Source organism: Onychostoma macrolepis, chromosome 16, assembly GCF_012432095.1.
Source record: "Onychostoma macrolepis isolate SWU-2019 chromosome 16, ASM1243209v1, whole genome shotgun sequence".
NCBI lineage: Eukaryota > Metazoa > Chordata > Actinopteri > Cypriniformes > Cyprinidae > Onychostoma > Onychostoma macrolepis.
The window spans coordinates 23,151,930-23,174,233 of NC_081170.1; the positions used below are offsets into that span (position 1 = coordinate 23,151,930).

General features: G+C 37.3%; 1 protein-coding gene across 2 annotated transcripts in view; it reads right to left on the reverse strand.

Annotated features, from left to right (window-relative positions):
- pals2a (protein associated with LIN7 2, MAGUK p55 family member a) overlaps nucleotides 1-21,891 on the reverse strand; it is a 33,949-nt gene extending 12,058 nt beyond the window's left edge. Inside the window, exons 1-6 of one of the 2 annotated variants that reach the window (XM_058747351.1) lie at nucleotides 21,768-21,891; nucleotides 18,292-18,369; nucleotides 17,609-17,708; nucleotides 4,776-4,894; nucleotides 2,365-2,517; nucleotides 1,962-2,111 (exon numbers count right to left, since the gene is read on the reverse strand). In XM_058747351.1, the coding sequence (XP_058603334.1) occupies nucleotides 1,962-2,111; nucleotides 2,365-2,517; nucleotides 4,776-4,894; nucleotides 17,609-17,639 (453 nt within the window). In that variant the 5' untranslated portion in view covers nucleotides 17,640-17,708; nucleotides 18,292-18,369; nucleotides 21,768-21,891. The remainder of the gene's footprint in view (nucleotides 1-1,961; nucleotides 2,112-2,364; nucleotides 2,518-4,775; nucleotides 4,895-17,608; nucleotides 17,709-18,291; nucleotides 18,370-21,767) is intronic. The other variant, XM_058747353.1, reaches the window with a different exon arrangement.
- Between the last annotated feature and the right edge of the window lie 413 nt (nucleotides 21,892-22,304).

The following is a 22,304-nucleotide window of genomic DNA, read 5'->3' on the forward strand; positions in this document are numbered from 1 at the left end:
ATCAGTATCTTTATGTTCGTTGGGTGAAAAAGAAAAACTCAAACAAAGTAAAAAATAATTTGACTTAGGAATTTGAAATAGTCATTTCCAAAACGTCATTTTAAACCTAGTAACGGAGGCTTGAGCCGTTGATAGCAGATTAATGCAGTCAATAAGTAAATTATGAGAGAGAGAGAGAGAGAGAGAGAGAGAGAGAGAGAGAGAGAGAAAACAGCGCCGTTGTTGTTACCTTGCTTGTGAGAAGTCATGTAGTTTTTAAGTTGTTTACTAATAAAATCGCCAGAGTAGCGCTAACAACATTAGTGCGATGTATGTTAGTGTGTGCAAACTGTAACCGTTATGTATGTGCGGTCTGTGAGGGAGAGAGAGCGGCAGAGATAGAGTAGCCTATGTGCTTTCTGTACATAATAAAGGATAATTTTGTGGCAAAAACATGGATATGATCTGTCGTTTTTATCCTTTTATTTACTATATTTATTTGTTTGGCCAGTGTCGTTGTGGGTCTTGGTTATTTTGCTGTTGTAAGACCTTTGAAATAACAGAAATCATTTGGCGAAGTGATATGGTCATGGAATGCGGTCAAGAGCTGCCTGGAACTACGTTCGCCGTGCGTTTCCCTGAAAATAATTGCACACCTCAGAACGTTCGTCAGCCAATCAGATTCAAGCATTCAACGGCCCCGTAGTATAACTATTGTTTATTGATAAGTCATGTTATCTAACAAATGGAATCTTACTGTAAAGTGTTTTTAATACTACAGTTTCCATCTATTTGATATACACTTGTCTTAAAAATATGTAATCTTATTTAAATTTATTATAAAAGCTGAGGTTTGTTATTTACTGAAATGTTATATTTTAGCTGGAGTCAATGATCTAATGTTGTATTTGGTCAGACTCAGCCCATTGCTTTACTTAAGTATATTATATTTTCCTTTTACAGCTGCAGGCTGAGGAAGATCATGAAACACCTGCAAACCCTTAAACAGTTTACAGTTGTCAGCGGCAGCAGAAATATGATAAAAACTTTTGGGTGAAACTGTACAAAAAAAATCAATGCCATTCAAAATCAACAGTTTATTTTTGTTTAACTTTATTAATAAAAATAATGTGGTTTTTAATTTAGCACGTTTTTGTGTTTTGCTTCGGTATCGAAATCGGTACCGAGAACCGTGGATTTTCACTGGTATTGGTACCGAATACTGAAATTTTGGTACCGTGACAACACTAGTGTGTACAGTGATATTTATTACACACATACATACATACATATATATATATACACACTAAAAAATATATACACAAGTAGAATTATGTGTACACAATTTTTTTTTTTTTTAAATATATAAACGTGTACTTGCATATACATAATAAATATACACACATAGTATGTAAACAAACTTATTTTGAATGCAATTATATTACATTATATTATTAAAAGCCACTGAAAACAACATTATTCATTCATTCATTTATTGGATATTGCATTATTTTATCTTATATTAAAAGCCACTGAAAATAACATTTCTTTCAGTAACTTTTATATATCATCATATTTTAAAACATCCCTAAATAAAATGTTATTTTCAGTGGCTTTTAATATAATGAAATGTGCAATAAATGAATAAAGGTTGTTTTCAGTGGCTTTTTTAACCAACACCCTGGTGAATTTCTGACCTTGGCAGAGACACAATGACATTTTACTAGGTGTTAAAACACTGCAGGCTGCCAACCATAGATCTGCAGCTCAAGACTGGTTGGCCTTGGATTTTCCTTGTATATGAAGGTCTAATCTAACAATTAAGTCTAGATCTTATTAATGCAAACATTAATCCAACGCAGACTAACCAAATGGCACTGCGTGGATTTGAAACAAGCTGTTAGTAGAGAGACTCTACAGAGCTAAAGATCTGACCGCCTGTGGGATCTAATCCTGTGAAACTGAGAACATCTGTCACTCACCAGAGGCTCTCCGGCCTTCTTCTGGATGCTGATCATGCGAACCGTGTCAGCCGGCATGAGGGATGAGCTGGCCATGCTGGTGGAATTGGTGCTGGTGGGAGGAGCTTCATATGACTTAGAGGCCACCTTGTCGTGAGCTTCTAACAGGGACTGAAAATACCAAGAGAATACAGAACAAATTACCATATAAATCATCTTCCTTTATATTTAAAAAAACAAACAAACAAAAAAAAAAACACAACACACACAGGATCAACTCATTTGTTAAATTTCTCAAGTGCTTATAGGTGATCTTGTTTCCTTTTCTGCTGAGAAGGCTACAGGATGAATAAATAGTTGTAAATAAACAGTCAACATTATCATGAAAGAGGCAGTCAGATGAGGACACAATGAGGTTTGGTACCTGGAAGTGCGGTTCCTTCAGGATCTTACAGAGTTCTGCTGCACTTTCATCATGAGTGGTCAGACTGCTCATATCAGACAGGATCTCACTCACTAGCTCCACGTTATTACTTTGCACCGCCTCCAGCTTAACATCCTCCAATCGCTCGTGAGCCTGAGAGAGAGTGGGCGGAGACAAAACAACTTGAGTGTCTTGCCAAGAAAGCGATTAATGGATTACGTCCAGATTATCAAATGCACTGCCAGGTACACTTCAGATGGAGGAGAGAGTTTTAACAACTGTACGAAGTCATTAAGAATAATGATTTAATCAAGCGCCTCAGCGATAGAAATAGGCCTTAGGAAAAAGAACTTTCTAAAAATGTTTAAAACATCATTTTCACCAAATTAAAAAAAAAGGGAATACATCATTTGATATGTGGTTGAAATTGCATAGTGGTGGTAAAGGGGTCATATGATGCGATTTCTTGTTTTCCATTTCTTTAGTGTGTTATGTAGCTGTTTGTGCATGTATACGACCTGCAGAGTTACAAAGCTCAAAGTCTCCCACAAAATGACTTATTCTATCTAAAAAAAGAAGTCTGATCCAGACCGGGCTAAAACGCCTCATTAAAACACGCCCCCACATCTACGTCACAATGTGGAAATATTTGCGTAATGCCGCCCAAATGTTCACGCAAAGAAAGGCGCCGTGGTTTCAGTAACCGCAGTAGTGTTGATGAAGCCATGTCAGGGAGACGCTGTGTGTTTCTATGCGAAAGCAAAAGCACTTTATTAAGGCTCTCAAAAGTACAATTGAGAGTACAACTGACCCCCCCAAAAAAGGGTTCAATTCTGACTTTGCTCTGACAATCTGGCGGTTCTGAATCAGTGACTAAGTATGTTTTGTTATTAGCTGGAATATTTGCTATTGACTGTTCAAATATGGAGTTTTGCGCTGTGTAGAGTAATGCATTGTGTGTGTACTGGTTTTTGTGGTTTACGGGGACACAAATTTGTTTAATGACATGGGTATGACAGAGGTATTACAATTTGAAGGTGGTTTATGAGGACACTGCCTACGTCCCCGTAAATCAAAAGGTTTAAAAAAAAAAAAATACTAAATGGTGTTTTTTTTTAAAATCTGAAATAGCAGACAGTCTCCTGTAAGGGGTAGGTTTAGGTGTAGGGCAATAGCACATACAGTTTGTACAGTATAAAAACCATTACGCCTATGGAGAGTCCCCGTAAACCACAAATACCAACGTACGTGTGTGTGTGTGTGGAACAGGGTCACATCACAGCGGAGTGAACAGCCCGTCAGAAATCATAGCACGTCAGCTGTCTTAACAGTGGCTTGTGTACTGCAAATACATACGAGCATCATCACGGTGTCTGTCATGTGACGGTTCCCCTCTTGGGCTTGAACTGATGGTAAAACTAAGGACATTATTAACGGTCTTTATATTTACTTTGAAAGCTGAAGCTTGCAATTATGGTAAGGAGTGTTTCCAACGCGTGCTTGTGGTGTTCGGCCAATCACAATGCACTGTGTGAGCTGGCCAATCAAAGCAGACTGCCCTTGTCGGAAGGAGGGGCTTTGTAGAAAACAATGCGTTTGAGAGAGGCGGGGCATAGAGGAACTACAATAATGTACAGTATTTGAAAAATAATGTGTTTTTTGAACATTAAAGCATGTCAACATATTCTGTTACACCAAACACACAAAATAATGATCTTTAAAAAAATTAAAAAGCATCATATGACCCCTTTCAAGACTTTCAATTCTGTTTTTATTTTTTGAGATCTACATGAATATACACAGACAATGTCAGTGAACAAATAAGTTACAATCAATTTCTCTCTCTCTCGCCCTCTCAGTTTGCTCCCTATTAGGGGTCGCCACAGCAGAATACCCTGCACAACACTTAAAAATTATGATTAAAAATCATTATGGACTGAAAACCGTGTCAGCAAAGGATTATTCAGGGGAAATAGACCGTACAAACTCGACAATACTGCAGATCAAACCATCAGTCACTTGTAAACTAACTCTTACTAGAAAAAAACAACAACAAAAAACAACAGACAGGACAGTAGCACGGACTGTTTCTCACAATGGCATGTTAGTTCCTAATCAAACAAGTGAAACTCAACCAGTATCTCACAATCTAAACAATTTCACACAGCTATATTAAGAATAAGAAGAGGCCCCCGTACATCACGTTCTTATGACCTGTGACACAACAAACAACCCCTGGCCTCATAAATGTGTGTACATGTGAACGATATTTAGGAGGCAGATAAAAGCTCTCATTAACTAATAATTTAAGTGATTATTTAAAAAGTAACATGTATAAAAGGTAATCAATTATTTGAGGTCTCCTAATAGCTATCAAACTAAAGGAGTTCAAATGAAGTATTAGTTTATACCTTAGCAAGGGAACGAACTATGGGACTCTCCATAATGCCACGGAGGAAGATGAGGTCGATGTCTTTGGCTCCTGTTGAAGGCGGCAGCTCCTTGAGGTTATCCAGCACCTGCTGCATGGCTGAGGGTCACACACAATTTACACAAATCATTAAAATATATATATATATATAAAAACCAAGACTGTAATTAAGGTGATTACAATAAGGGAAAACCACAGAATAAAGCAAACACCAAACTGCAGATTCCCCTTTTTTTTTTTTTTTTTTAAAACCTGTGTTTCCTTATACGATTAAATCCTTAAGCACTACAGACTGTATATATTATGGTATCAAAATACATGAAATGGAAGATTAGAGTTTAATAAACTAAACCATTTCTCTCATACTATATATAAATATAAAAAAGAACTTAAATCAAGTTAGACCAACTAGATGTAGCTGACCATTTTCACAGTCATGGCTCACTGTTAGTCCTCGCCAATTGTAAAAATTACAAAATATACATACATATACACATGTAAAACTGTGTGTGTTTATACAAACATACAGTTTCACAATATAATAATACTGTTTAAAATAAAAGATGTATAAAGGCTAACTGCACAGAAAGAAAGACACTTAATTTTTATTAAGACAAAATATGGTTTAGACAAAGTAAACAAGCTAAATCAGGTTTATCTGATCATATTTACAAAGTAGGGCCCAAAATTAACATAACCAAGCTCCAAATGGGAGCATTTATTCTGTTTGACAGATAAATAAATAAAATATCATAAATATAGCCGTAAGTGGCAATCATCGGATCCATGCGCCAACTGTCAGGGTAGCCAGATTGGGCAGGTGACCACACTCTCAACATGAAATACACCTGTGGAGGGAGAGGACACGAAGGCTCTAATATCACTGCAACTCTGAAATCAGAATGAATCAAAATCAAAACTGAATGTCTGGGACTATACAATCCTGTGCTGCATCAGGACATCTTTTAAAAGGTCCAGACTGATATATCATTGCAAGCTGCTGCTTGATTAGTTTTTACTTCTGCACAGTTCTGCATTATGTTCTACAATTTGTACAAAAGATGTCCTCTAATTCTGTCTGAAGGTAAAGTGAGACACAAAAGGTAAGGTATTACTGTTGTTGTTAATTTATGGTTGGATTATTGTACACAGGCCCGTAGCCAGCTATGAGGTCATTTTTCATGTTCAAAAATAAAATTTGTTCTCTGAATGACCAATTTGCTATTAAACTCCTCATATGTCTGTATGTATAATTCAGTTTAGACAGTTTGCAAGAATGTTTAGCGTCCGTGGTATGAAAATGATCGCTGCGGGACGCTGGCGGAGTGAACGAGGCTTGAGAGAGTTGCGAGTGAGGACGCGAGTGCAGTCTCCGTGTTGCCAAATCCAGCTAATATGCACGTTTTTGACTTGTCTTTCCCACTTAATTTGACACTTTAGAAAGTTAATAATGTAGGACCTTGCGGTTTAGGGTCAGCGATATCTTTATCTTATCTTATTTGCAAAAGATTTGTAATATATTCAGTTTATTTTTATTTACTGCATCCAATCTCCCCCCAACCATCCCCCCATCCGGACCTCACTAATTTTCAAAGTCTGGCTACGGCCATGATTGTACAGTATGCGTCAATGAATGACAGTTTCGACTTTCGTGGTGTGTGCATAAATGAGTGTGAAGTACCTGCTAATTACATTGCTTTTTTTGGGTCTTCTATTGGGCACATTTTGCATTGAAATTCTGACAGTTGACATTGAAAATGATGCATGCTTTTTTGAGGGTATTGATTAATTTGCCATTTTGACTGTCTGCTAGGGCTGCTCGATTAATCGAAATGAAAATCGCAAAAAAATTGAAAAATTGTCAGTGAAGCACGGTTCTGTGATCAGTAGTAAATCTCCATCCGAGGGCCAGAGGGCACTCTCGCACGGAAACTCTAATACATCCCGCAGAAGAAACCCAGGAAATGCTGGATAAACAGAAGATTTAACTGCTTTCATTGATTCAACGTGACTAATGAAACACATGACTACGACAATATATGGTTTATCTAATTCTAATTCTTTTTATATTTTTTCCATTATAATAAAGTATATAATAATGCAATGCTAATCAACATAGCCTTTATCACTGCTTAGAATACTATGAAATATGTTGTGTGCCTTATTCTGTGTAAGAAGCCATCATCTCACAGAAGGATTTCAAACACTGGACTGACGTTATGTAAAAACATGTTATTAATGGTATTTTCACATGCTTTCAGATAGAGCAGCATTTGTTATTACACAGAGCAGTAGTTCACTGAGAAGCTATGCAAACAGCTGTCATTATCGCAGAACAATTTCTTTGATTTCATAATTGTGCGATTAAATCGGTCTGCGATTATGAATGCGATATTGTGTAGCTTGTCAGTGAGCTACGGCTGCGTGTAGTAAATCCATCCAATCTGGCAACACTGCCAATGGCCCGCATAGATGATTATTAATTCAACTACATCAATGTATCTAATGTAGGGGTGTGCGATATCGTCTGCGATTGTTGTTTTAACGATGTGCGATTTGACATTATCGAGTATTTTGCAAAAACCATTCAAAACACCCCTACAGAGTGCACGCATTCATTACGTGAAGTCTAGTTTGTGTGCGCATTTAGAGTGCGTTCTTTCACTGCATGATTCGGTCTAATAAAATGCATTTAGAATGATCACAAATGCAAAGAAAATGTATATATTTATACCACTTCATATAGTTAATCAATTTCAAACGAAGAGTGCCGTTTTTCTCCAAAAATTACCATGATTACAAATGTGATATAGATTTTTTTTTTTTACAACAGCTCAATAAACAAGAAGTTAAAAAGACTTACGTTTTAGACACCATATTGCCTGTTTTTGCTCTATTTCGCCAACAACAATCATTCTAAACACAGCCACAGCACTTTTGCGTCTCTGGGCAACATGACGGTGTTTCGTTCCTGAATGATTCAACCGTTTAAATCAGGGGTCTCAAACTCGCGGCCCAGGGGCCAATTGAGGCCCGCGGGATGATATTTTGTGGCCCCCTACTTGACAAAGTTTAATGTTAGTGCGGCCCGCACGTTGTTCTCAAACGCACCTTTTTGCTGAGTCTTGCCACGCTTTTATTTATTTATTTTTTAACACTTATGTGCTACCATAGATAGTCTCGTGACAGCTTCCGGCAGTGTTTGTTGTCAACGGTTGTCAAGCTAGCCAACCGCGAAGTACCTTATAAAATAAATAGGAAAAGATTGAGAAGATTGGATAAGTTGTGCTCCTTTTTTTGGAATACTTGAAACCCTTTTTTTGTGAAATACTTAATGCGGCCCAGTCTGACCCAGACCCCTGGTTTAAATGATTCGGTTCAATCGCAAAGACTCACTTATTAACAGTTACTGGCGATTTTAATTTCACATTTTGCCTTTTTTTTTCTCCATGTTTTAAAAATAAATTTCAAAAATCAGTATTCAACGTTTTATGTTTAAAATATCAAAACATGGACCCTTTTCACAAGACTGTGATGACGCGTTTCAACGGTCATCATCATTATAAATCCTTGAAAGTTTTTATATTAAAAAAAAAAAAAAAAGTACATTTATAACACTATACTTTGTATTATATCACCGTTTCATCAAGTAAAAAAAAAAAATAAATAAATAGTTAATACTAATGTGAGGGTGTTTCTAATGCAGCGTCAATGTGAGCGACGGTAAATTTGACATCGTTCTCTCTTCTGACTGCTGTTATCAGTCTCTCTCATTTTTTTTCCTTTGATTGAAAGTCTTGAAAACACTATCGTGGAGTTTTTCTTTTGCTATTTGAGCAAATCGGAATGCATAAAACATATTTGTGGTACCCTCTCATTCACTGATGTCGGATTTTACCCAACTATGACGACTTCCGCTGCTGAGAAACCCGGAAATGTGAGAAAGGTCCATTATTTATGCATTGGTAATTGCAGGTTAAATGCGTTCCTGTCCTGCATTAAACAGTAAATACATCTAAATGCCACTTCAGATGCAGATTGTTGATTTCATTTGCTTGGTAACAGTCCAAATGTTTTATTATTCTAATTCACTAATTACATGTAAGAATGTGACTCAAAAGATAATGGACACTTTTAGAAAAAAAATGGCTTTATAAAAGGTAAAAATGCCCATAAAGTGTAAAAATCAGTTTAAACTTATTGGAAAAGATTAATTTCTGAGTGTGAACTGACCACCACACAGAATATGAAGAATATTAAAAACTTTAGGAGTCAGCTGTCCACGGCAGTCCTTAAGATACCAGCACAATAACACACTCGCCAAAATATCGTCTGATTATCGTTAAAATCCCAGAAAACAGAGATATTATTTTTAGTCAATAATCGCACACCCCTAATGATGTGGTTTTTACAGAAAAGTCCATCTTGAATCTTCTTTGATGAAACGGGTTACAGCAACAAACTTGTATAAAAAAAAAAAAAAATATATATATATATCCCTCTTACTGTTAGGCTCAAAGAGAAGTCCAAAAACCCTCCGTAGGGTGACCAGAAGCTTTGTTGGACATGGACTTAAATTTACATGAATTGCATGTCAGGTCAACAAGTCTATGAATGCTTAGACTCCTGATAATACATTTCAAAAATAGTTTCTAGTTTCCTACAGCTTGGCAGGAAGTTGATTTTGGATCCTGTTTACAGTCAACACTACACAACCTACTGCTTTCCAGTAAGCGAGAATGACAAAACAAATCCATGTGTATATTACTACATCAGAAAGCACTCAGACAATTATAAACAACTTGAGAGCCTCAAAAAGGGCATATTCATCATGAAGTGGAGTAATTTGCATAGTGCAAACAGTAACCATTTCCATGGTGAACAAACCCACACAGAGACCTCTCCCTCAATAAGGCAACAAACCGCACAACACGGTAGAGAAAATGGTGTCAGTGGAAGCAGCTGAAAGAAAATATGGAGCTGAGGTTCATACATGCAGGTCATTAAGCCTCTGAGACGAGCCATTTCATCAGCGCTTTTCTGTAACCTTTCCATCTCCATACGGAGCTACATGGGTCCCTCTCTACAGAGGCAAGATACATTAGACACTGGGAGAGTGGTGATGATATGGCTAGAAAGACTGAAGAGGTCTTAGCAGTTTCTGACCCATACTCAGGAGCAGCAGTTTGTCAAAGCTCTATCATCTGCAGTCATGAATAGATGCGAACTTGATCAAAATCGAATAAAAGTCCACTGCTGTTATCGTGTAGCAATTGACTTTGCTGGGTAGCAAAGTCACTGAGTTCTTAAAATGCCAAGTTCTGTCATGAAACTCTATGGCACAGGCTGATATGGGTGGTAGTGCAAACTGATGATATTCACAGCGTTAAACTACTTGGCACAAACTGCTGATTTAAATGGCTGTTGGCATCCAGTAGACCATAATTGCAGCACGCTTTCAAAGTTACTCTGAAACCCTCCACCCTCCCCAGCTCCACCTGTATTGCCTAGATATGCTATGGGCTATTATTTTATATATGACCCGTTCTGGCGAAATGAGTCGGAAGTCGCAACGTTCCACTTTAAGATTCCATAATGTGGAAAAACAATGAAAAAAAAAAAAAGTTTTTTTTTTTTTTTAGCTATTTTCAAAGAACAGACATTCTAAAATAATCTCCCAAAGTTTCATAGTCCAGATAATTGAGTAAAGGTATTTAAATGACTATTAAAGTGGACTTAAAGTTTTACTAAATTCGCTGGAATTCGTCACTTTTGAGCATGTCCCTATATTCCGGGTATCCCCTGAAATGTCACGATCGCTGCTCTCCAAATATGGAGTTAAACATTATATAAACCCAATAAAAAAAAAAAAACTTAGAAAATGTACACAAACAGTGACATAAACGCTGATCATTTGTCAATGGGAAGCCCCGTTTCGACAGACCGGCATGCGATTGGTCCAGCCATCCTCCTGTCAGACTAGCAGCGCTCTGTGTAAACAAGCTAGCAGATCTCCTCAGAAAGATAGTTCAATACTGTGTAGTATAGTGTAGTATACTGTGTGTAGTTCTGTTTATTAATTTGAGAAATGTCGCTGTCAAAAGAGAGCAAAGTCGCCAAAGCGTTAAACTCATTCACTCTCTCACTCAACCACTCTCTCACATGCTTTCTCTCTGTGACTGCGTGTAAGCGCAAGGTGACACTCAAGGATGCAGACACACACACACAGATATACCCACTCTCTCAAGCAAAAAAAAAAAAAAAAAAAAAAAAAAGGTAGCACCTCTGTTCAATCTTTCTGATTTTAGTAAATCTTTGTAAAAGTGCCTTTTAAAATATTTATTCAAATAAATACTTTAAAATAATTTGAGCTTCAGCCTGGTTTAATAGCATTTATATATACACACAGTTGCATCTCAATAAATTAGAATGTCGTGGATCGGTTTGTGGCACTGCTGAGGTGATATGGAAGCCAAGGTTTCTTTGACAGTGGCCTTCAGATCATCTTGATTTTCTGGTTTCTTGTTTCTCATTTTCCTCTTGACAATACCTCATAGATTCTCTATGGGGTTCAGGTCTGGTGAGTTTGCTGCCCAGTCAAGCACACCAACACCATGGTCATTTAACCAACTTTTGCTGGTTTTGGCAGTGTGGGCAGGTGCCTAATCCTGCTGGAAAATGAAATCAGCATCTTTAAAAAGCTGGTCAGCAGAAGGAAGCATGAAGTGCTCCAAAATTTCTTGGTAAACGGCTGCAGTGACTTTGGTTTTCAAAAAACACAATGGACCAACACCAGCAGATGACATTGCACCCCAAATCATCACAGACTGTGGAAACTTAACACTGGACTTCAAGCAACTTGGGCTATGAGCTTCTCCACCCTTCCTCCAGACTCTAGGACCTTGGTTTCCAAATGAAATACAAAACTTGCTCTCATCTGAAAAGAGGACTTTGGACCACTGGGCAACAGTCCAGTTCTTCTTCTCCTTAGCCCAGGTAAGACACCTCTGATGTTGTCTGTGGTTCAGGAGTGGCTTAACAAGAGGAATACGACAACTGTAGCCAAATTCCTTGACACGTCTGTGTGTGGTGGCTCTTGATGCCTTGACCCCAGCCTCAGTCCATTCCTTGTGAAGTTCACCCAAATTCTTGAATTGATTTTGCTTGACAATCCTCATAAGGCCGTGGTTCTCTCGGTTGGTTGTGCATGTTTTTCTTCCACACCTTTTGCTTCCACTCAACTTTGTTAACATGCTTGGATACAGCACTCTGTGAACAGCCAGCTTCTTTACCCTCCTTGTGAAGGGTGTCAATGATTGTCTTTTTGACCATTTTGAAGGCTCAGGAAACCTTTGCAGGTGTTTTGAGTTGATTAGCTGATTGGCATATCACCATATTCTAATTTGTTGAGATAGTGAATTGGTGGGTTTGTGTCAAAAGTGAGCCAAAAAAAAAAATCACAATTAAAAGAACCAAAGACTTAAACTACTTCAGTCTGTGTGCATTGAATTCATTTAATGAAATAAATGAACTTTTCCACGACATTCTAATTTATTGAGATGCACATATACAAATGTCTTTGGTCAAATTAAGCTGTAAAACAAATAGTTTATCCCTTTAAATGCAATGGATTTTGAAAGATATCAACAAAACCGGGCAAAATTACTTTTAAAAGCGATTTTCTCAGGTTTTCAATTGGAAAAAGAGGGCAGACAACTATAATTCAAATGGTATATCTTTAAAACCATTCAAGGTATTTGGACTTTGGCTAGGATATCATTTTAAAGCTTATGGTCTCCTCTTTCCATTGATACCAAAACCTCAATTGTGAAATTCTGGTCACTGTGACTCATTTTGCTGGATCAGGTCACACACACACACACCACTGAAAATAATAAATGCAACACTTTTGTTTTTGCCCCCATTAGTGTTGGGCTATATGGTCATTTTTTCATATTGCCAGCCTGTGAGATTGCAGTGAGAAGACCAACAGTTTAACACTAAATATTGGACATAAACGAACACGTTAAAGATAAAAGTATTTTCAGGTAAGTTCATATTTTTGGAGTAAAGTTAAATTAAACGGATACATCAGTCATACAGCGCTCCGGACCGCGCGCCCCATGAAGAGCCCTGTTTTAGACTGATAACTTATTAACTGCATTTTTTTTTTTATAATAACGATGATGAAGAATAAGCATCATTGTTTTTTTGTTAATGTGCTGTAAAGAAAAAGACAAAACTGAAATGCTGCTGGTACATGTTCATTCATAGCTCATAGCTGTTCAAGAATATGTCTAAAAGATGTCTCTTTTTGCACTCTTGACATAGCCCAATTTGTAAATTAAGGTTTATCACCCTGTAGTTCCATTTTGATGTGGGCTTAGTTTTAGAGTCCATTTTTAAAACATTTCCAATGAGGAGGAGAAGCCTAATCCTCATTTGTGGCGCTGAGGTGAAATAGCGGGGCAATTTGATAATAATAGCCCAATAATAATAATAATAATAATAATAATAATAATAGGCCGCCTAATAATAATAGTTTTATACAGTAATAGGAGAATGAGCCTAATATCGTCTTGACTATCGACAAAGACATCTGCTATCGTCAATATCGCTGACTATCGTCGATACATGATACTATCGTCTATCGGCACAACCCTAGCGGACTCTTCTCGCGTCTTGGTCAAAAACACATAAACGAAGGTCTACATTTCAGTACCTCTCCATATTAAACTGGTTAAATGTACATTAATTTAATTGTACCCTGCGATACATGAACAGTGTTGATCCTGCATGTTGTCATCCATGATCATGATGACCGACCGTAATATGAGACTTCTCCCGCTTGCATTGTGATCTGTAAACCCTCGCTTCGAGTTACCCACCGTATTTATTTTTAAAGATTTTATAAATCCCTCCATGGAATATTTAATTCCCATTTGGTGGCCTTCGGTGTCCAAAATTGTGCAAAAACATTGTGGGACAAGGTTTTTACACCGCAGCTGTCATTGTAAGACAGTTAGCAACTCCGTTTGTTTGTCCGAGGGAGCAACAGTAATTAAGGGGGGCGGGGCTTACCGATAGGTCAATTGCACGCCCCCTCAAAACTTGCAACATCTGTGGCATTGTGCTGTGTGATAAAACTGCACATTTTAGAGCGGCCTTTTATTGTGACTAAGCCTAAGGCACACCTGTGCAATAATCATGCCGTCTAAACCTGTGAGGTGGATGGAGTATCTCAGCAAAGGAGAAGTGCTCACTAACACAGATTTATGAACAATATTTGAGAGAAATAGGCCTTGTGTACATAGAAAAAGTCTTAGATCTTTGAGTTAAGCTCATGAAAAATGGGGACAAAAACAAAAGTGTTGTGTTCATAATTTTGTTCAGTGTATGTATATTTTATATACAGTGTATATATATATATATATAGTGGGGCAAAAAAGTATTTAGTCAGCCACCAATTGTGCAAGTTCTTCCACTTAAAAAGATGAGAGAGGCCTGTAATTTTCATCATAGGTATACCTCAACGATGAGAGACAAAATGAGAAAAAAAATCCAGAAAATCAAAATTTTTAAAGGATTAATTGGTAAATTCCTCGGTAAAATAAGTATTTGGTCACCTACAAACAAGCAAGATTTCTGGCTCTCACAGACCTGTAACTTCTTCTTTAAGAGGCTCCTCTGTCCTCCACTCGTTACCTGTATTAATGGCATCTGTTTGAACTCGTTATCAGTATAAAAGACACCTGTCCACAACCTCAAACAGTCCAACTCCAAACTCCACCATGGCCAAGACCAAAGAGCTGTCAAAGGACACCAGAAACAAAATTGTAGACCTGCACCAGGCTGGGAAGACTGAATCTGCAATAGGTAAGCAGCTTGGTGTGAAGAAATCAACTGTGGGAGCAATTATTAGAAAATGGAAGACATACAAGACCACTGATAATCAAGACCAGAAGAGGATTGGGAGAATCAGATGAAACCAATAGAACTTTTTGGTAAAAACTCAACTTGTCATGTTTGGAGGAGAAAGAATGCTGAGTTGCATCCAAAGAACACCATACCTACTGTGAAGCATGGGGGTGGAAACATCATGCTTTGGGGCTGTTTTTCTGCAAAGGGACCAGGACGACTGATCCGTGTAAACGAAAGAATGAATGGGGCCATGTATCGTGAGATTTTGAGTGAAAACCTCCTTCCATCAGCAAGGGCATTGAAGATGAAACGTGGCTGGGTCTTTCAGCATGACAATGATCCCAAACACACCGCCCGGCAACGAAGGAGTGGCTTCGTGAAGCATTTCAAGGTCCTGGAGTGGCTAGCCAGTCTCCAGATCTCAACCCCATCGAAAATCTTTAGAGGGAGTTGAAAGTCTGTGTTTCCCAGCGACAGCCCCAAAACATTACTGCTCTAGAGGAGATCTGCATGGAGGAATGGGCCAAAATACCAGCAACAGTGTGTGAAGACTTACAGAAAACGTTTGACCTCTGTCATTGCCAACAAAGGGTATACAAAGTATTGAGATGAAATTTTTTTTTATTGACCAAATACTTATTTTCCACCATAATTTGCAAATAAATTCTTTAAAAAAAATTCTCATTTGGTCTCTCATAGTTGAGGTATACCTATGATGAAAATTACAGGCCTCTCTCATCTTTTTAAGTGGGAGAACTTGCACAATTGGTGGCTGACTAAATACTTTTTTGCCCCACTGTGTGTGTGTGTGTATATATATATGTATATATATACACACACACACTCATTGCCAAAAATATCGGCACCCTTGGTAAATATGATCAAAGGCGGCTGTGAAAATTAATCTGTATTGTTGATTCTTTTGATCTTTTTTTTTTTTAATTCACAAAAATCTAACTTTTTATTGGATAATTAAAAATTGAGGGAAATATCATTATGAAATAAATGTTTTTCTCTAATACACATTGGCCACAATTAACGGCACCCTTTTATTCAATACTTTTTGAAATCTCCATTTGCCAGTTTATTAGCTCAAAATTTTCTCCTATGATGCCTGATAAGGTTAGAAAACACCTGACAAGAGATCAGAGACCATTCCTTCATCCAGAATCACTCCAGACCCTTTAGATTCCCAGCTCCATGTTGGTGCTTCTTCTCTTCAGTTCACCCGCTCATTTTCTATAGGGTTCAGGTCAGAGGACTGGAATGGCCAGCAGAAGCTTGGTTTTGTGCTCAGTGACCCATTTTTGTGTTGTTTTTGAGGTTTGTGTTTGGATTATTGTACGGTTGGAAGATCCAAACATGGCCCATTATAAGATTCCTAACAGAGTCAGTCACTTATTGATTTATTATCTGTTGGTATTTGATAGAATCCATGATGCCATGTGTCTAAACAAGATGTCCAGGACCTCCAGCAGAAATATAGGCCCACATCATCAAAAATACAGCAGTATATTTCATTGTACACCTGGTGTACTTTTTATCCCTGTGTTCACCAAACCCATCTTGAGTGTTTGCTGCTAAAAAGCTCATTTAACTTTCATCTGACCATAGAAGCCAGTCCCATTTGAAGTTCCAGTCGTGTCTGATAACGGAATATGCTGGAGATTGTTTTTGGATGAGCGAGAATAATTTTTCTTGAAACCCTCCCAAACAACATGTGATGTAGGTGCTGTTTGACAATTTTATTTAAAGGTTTTCTGACCCGAGACTCAACTATTTTCTGCAATTCTCCATCTCTGGTCCATGGAGAGTCTTTAGACACTCAAACTCTCCTTCTCACCGTGCATTAGGACGATATAGACACACGTCCTCTTCCAGGCAGTTTCGTAACATTTTATTTTGATTGGAAATTCTTAATTATTGTCCTGATGGTGGAAATGGGAATTTTCACTGCTCTAGCTCTTTTCTTAAAGCCACTTCACTAATTTGTGAAGCTCAATTATCTTTTGCTGCACATCAGAAATATATTCTTTGTTTTTTCTCATTGTGATTGATGATTAAGGGAATTTGGGCTTTGTTTTCCCTCCTATTTATATTTCTGTGAAACAGGAAGCCATGGCTGGATAATTTCATGTTCATAATCACCCTGAAGTGCTCAAAATTGTGAATATGAAGGGGAATATACTTCAGAGATATTTTACTCATAAGAATTTCTAGGGGTGCCAATAATTGTGTCCAATGTGTATTTGAGAAAAACATTTCATAAATGATATTCCCCCCCCCCCATTTTAAATTCTTATTATCCAATGAAATGTTAGATTTTTGTGAATTTTTTTTTAAATAAAAGATCAAAAGGATCAACAATACAGATTCATTTTCACAGCCTTATTTGATCATTTACCAAAGGTGCCGATATTTTTGGCAACAAGTGTGTATATATGCCACTCTAGCAGCAGCAGTATGTCTATGTGCTTGCTTTGCAACAGCAATAATCTAGAACAACAGCAATAACCAACAGCAGCAGCAATACAGCAGTGTATCAAATCTACTCCGCCTAGATCAAATACATTAACACTGTCATATCCATTACCATGCTAAATTTTTCAGGGAGTTGTCATGATAGAAATACTAGCACACCTTTCCTCAAGTATTATTCACATATGCAGTTTTTGCAAATGCAAATGTTGCAGAAAGAGTTACAAGGTTTCTGCCATACAAAGCTCTGTTAAATATCATCACCTGGTCACTCGTCTAATAAAAATAAAATAATTGAAGCCATGCCAACTGTCCCATCTATATGTTTGTGATATGTTTGGATATCAAAACATCACGCACACTAATGATCTATAAAGCATCCTATAAACCTGTAAGAGGCTCTAAGGTGCTTACCTGTGCCAGACTTGGCATTGGCAACGGTCATTATTCCTATATTGCAGGGCAAGTTCACGGCTAAGACAAAATGTCTTCAATAGCAATGAGAACCATGCACCTGGGGACAGGAAGAAGCAGGTCCACATCAGAATGTTTATTCACTCCATTCTGTGCTACTTTTCCATTTTCATTAAAAACAGAATGAGAAAGTCAAATGATAAAAACAAGCCAGAGACATTTTTATCCATGCAGTGTCAGCTAAGTGCATCAGAATCATCCATTTAAGTAGTCTTTGAAATCTTGTATCACTGAGGGCCTTGAACTACGAATGAGGTGAAATTAATAGAAAAAGGACTTTACCCACAAACAGACCATCTTTACACACAACAGTCCATCCACATGATCAGAGACACGCAAACAAATATTCTACAAACAAAACCTGGATCCGTTTCTGTCGATTGCTGATTACAGCTACACAATCCTATAATATGCGTGTTTATATAGAAGCACATGCAATAGGTTTTGTGTAGAAACAAGAAAACTCTCAGTTGTACTTTACCAATGGCAACAACATTTAATTCAGCATCTCTGGATATCATAATACCACCCATAATCATTTGAGGAAATGAGTATTTTCATGCATGTCAATCCAGCACAGAAAGGAGGATACAAAATATAACAATACTTATGTAATAACTCACCTGCAAAATTAATTTCAGGGCAGTTCACAGAACCTCTGCTCAGCCTATTCTCATCTGGAGCTCATGAAGACAGAAAACCTGTAAGAGGTCAAATTTCCAACATTACTAAAAACTGCAAAAGCCCAAATGGGAGTCCTATATACAGCAATACACAGACACTGAGATTGACATCTGATTGAAATAACTAATACTTGCGTTTAATGTAAAAAGATGAGCATATAACTAAATGCAAGCAATAATAACATTCCCTTTATTTATAAAAAAAAAAAAAAAAAAAAAAAAACACACCCTCACAAAAGATTGCAAGGTTTCTCTGAAAGTAATAAAATACACTTCCGCATGATCACAGAGGATGGTGTTTCCACTTCTCTTTTAACATGTGCTTAGGCAGAACATCTTTTTGGGAACTAAAATCAAACTCAGATACACCACCATTCAAAAGTTAGGGGTTAGTATATACAGCATATTCATATAATTCAGCAGGGATGTATTAAATTGATAGTAAAAGTGAAAGTTAAGAATGTTATTGTTACAAAAGATTTCTATTTCAAATAAATGTTGTACTTTTGAACTTTCTATTCATCGAAGAATCTTTTAAAAAATAATGTATAATGGTTTCCACAAAATCATTCAGCAGCACATCCGTTTTCAACATCGCAAAAATGTTTGAGCACCAAATCGTCATATTAAAATGTTTTCACAGAAATAACACATTTATAATTGTACTTGCAATCAAATAAATGCAGTAAAACAAACAAACACCTCCAGCACAGAGCAAAATGTACTAAATCATGTCGTCGCAAGTCCAATACAATGCATATCCATTTCAAGACTCTAACTGGTTAAGGAAGTAGAACAATAGTACAACTGTGGTGGCAGGTGTATACGACAGATTAAGAATAAGCATGGAAGTTTAATCTGATTGGGAGTCATTATGAGATAAAGACAGCAGCCTTCCTGTCTCACTTCGCAGGGGGCAATTTTGTATGAAGCCACAAGAATCCAAAAGAAACTACAATGTCACAAATAGTGTTTCAATCACTCAGTCGAACACCATTATTAATTTGAAAAAGGCTACCATTATAGGAACCCAATTTTAAAGCCCATCACTGTTGCACAACCAACAGTATACTGGTGCAGGCAGAGTAATCACATGCTGCTGACTCCATCCGTCTTGTGTGGCGTGCTATGAATCATTGTACACAATGTACGGTTGCACAGTATGCTGTAGAATAGCATGTTCGCACTTACAGCTTGAGGCCAAAGGGTTGGGGAAAATGTAACTAGGCCAAGGTGTTTCATGTAAGACAAGCTTGCATTCAACATGAAGTCAAAAAATAAAAATAAATCATTTTTGCTTAAACGGTTACCGTTTTTAGATAACTGTAATCACCGCCATACATTAACTAACAGAAGAGGTGGTGAAGAACCCTTCTGACAGCTCAATCATCTAAAAATCAAAGCTACAGTTTTAAGTAAGGCAATGACAATTTTTCTTCTGTACAAATAAATAAAAATGACTATTATTTATAAATAAATATTATTCAGTAATTCACAATGAGTTACAAACGGTGCATTACAGAGCTTATTTTCATGTCTAATTTTTGCTTAAAACAACTAATAAATAACCCTGAATACCTAAATATTACATATAAATATAAGGTGTATTTCTGAGTGCACTGTACATTTTAAAAATGTTATAATTTGTATTACTTTGGAAACAATACATTTTAAGTGCTGCATTTTACAATTTAAAATTATTTTCTGTATTTTAATACATTTTAAATTGTAATTGATTTGTGTGATGTCAAAGCTGAATTTTCAGCATCATTACTCCAGGCTTCAGTTTCATGTGACCATTCAGAAATCATTCTAATATGCTGATTTGATGCTTAAACATTTCTTTTAACCACAATTACAGCTGAAACGTGCACCGTTTAACACTTTGTGGAAACCTTGATACGTTTTTTTTTTTTTCCTGCCACTTGTGATCAATTTAATGCATCCTTGCTGAAAACAATTATAGGCTAATTAATAATAGTGTTAATTTCTTTAAAAAAAAGACTGCACCCACACAATATAAATTAATAAACAAACAAACAAACAAACTCAGTCACTAAAATAAAATATCAGCTAACATTTCAGACTTCTCCGTATTGCTTTTTGGTTTCTGCTCTTCCTTAAATGTGACCCTGGACCACAAAACCAGTCTTAAGTCGCTGGGGTAGATTTGTAGCAATAGCCAAAAATACATTGTATGGGTCAAAATTATCTATTTTTATTTTATGCCAAAAATCAAAGTAAAGATCATGTTCCATGAAGATATTTTGTCAATTTCTTACCGTAAATATAATAAAAAATGAAGTTTTGATTAGTAACATGCATTGCTAAGAACTTCATTTGGACAATTTTAAAGGCGATTTTCTCAATATTTTGATTTTTTTGCACCCTCAGATTCCAGATATTCATATAGTTGCATCTCGGCCAAATATTGTCCTAACAAACCATACATCAATGGAAAGCTTATTTATTCAGCTTTCAGATGATGTATAAATCTCAATTTCGAAAAATTGACACTTAAGACTTTTTGTGGTCCAGGGTCACAAATGTGATGTTCAAAAACATAACTGCATGGCTTACTTGAAGGTGGAAAATAGAAGTAATTATGATGAATCAATGAGACAATGAATAAATCACAGCTGTGCATGATTCAGTGTTTTCCCCTCTTGATCTGCTACTAAACTACGGTCGTTCAATAGGTTGAGAAACAGTTAAAGGGCTAAACATGCTTGGCTGCTGGTGCCTATCTGAGATTTAGATATATACGTAAGTGGTCCCACTAAAGTAGTCAGACGTAAATGTAGATGTAATTCAGATCTACACTTGTACTGTGTGTGTTGTAAATGGGTTATAGCGCCACAAAGGCCAGTGACCTGCTCTCATTGTTACAGGCAACTCGCTCACAGAAAACTGTCCTGGCAGTGGCACGTCTTATTCAGATACTGTCCCAGTTCATATAACCTACCATTTGTAAAGGTTTCCAGTCACGCTGGACTCTACGTAACATTACGCATTACATTTTTATGATGGCAACACAAGCGCACGTGCGGCCCATTCAACTTCAGGGAAACGCGCAGCGCGTGGCTCTCGCTGAGCTACAGCTTTTACAAACCTGACCTGTTTTGTCCTACGTTATAAAGTTAACATTATGCGTTCGTTCGGTCGGTTCGTTTTCACAGTTCCTTCATTCATAACTTGAATTGGCTGCAGTAGTTAGCTTTAACAGTGTAGCCGCGGAGCGCTAGCAGCAATCAGCTGTTTATTATTAGACGGCTAACTGGATTTAGCTGGTTAGCGCTCCAATCAAAAGTGTCCCCAGTGTGAGACAGCTGTATAGACAGCCACGTGTAGAGAGCCCTGCTCACACAAACACCCGCATCTACAATCCCAAATCATTCACAGTCCTCAAGACTTACCTCACTGACCCCCCTGGGTGGACCTGTGTCCCGGTGACAAATTTAAAGCTCCATGAATTTCCCAAGCAGACAGAACAACACACTTATCCTCTCTAGTGCTCTATATGTCAGTCAAGACTCTGGGACCTGCCCCTCTCGTTGACGCCCGCGTGGAATAACCAATCAGAGGCACGGGATGCGAAAGGACACGCCCACTGACTCTAGGCTGTTCCGTAGGATTACTATATAATAGCATGTGCGACTCATTTGTGAAATATGTGAGGCGTTTATGTATTTTCCCATCCCTATTACCTGCTCAGGGTGTGTATGACCATGCAACAGTGTTGAATGTTATGACATACATTCATAAATCATGTTAAATTTAGAATTCCCTTTATAAACAATCTATTAGGGAACTAGGAGTTTGGACAATTACCATTTTAATAGCCATCATCCTGCTGAAATATTCTGTTTACAATAAGTTTACAATAAGGATCTCACTTTAAGCTATGTAGCCTACATCTTCAATTGGTGACCTCTATTTTAATCTTATTGTCC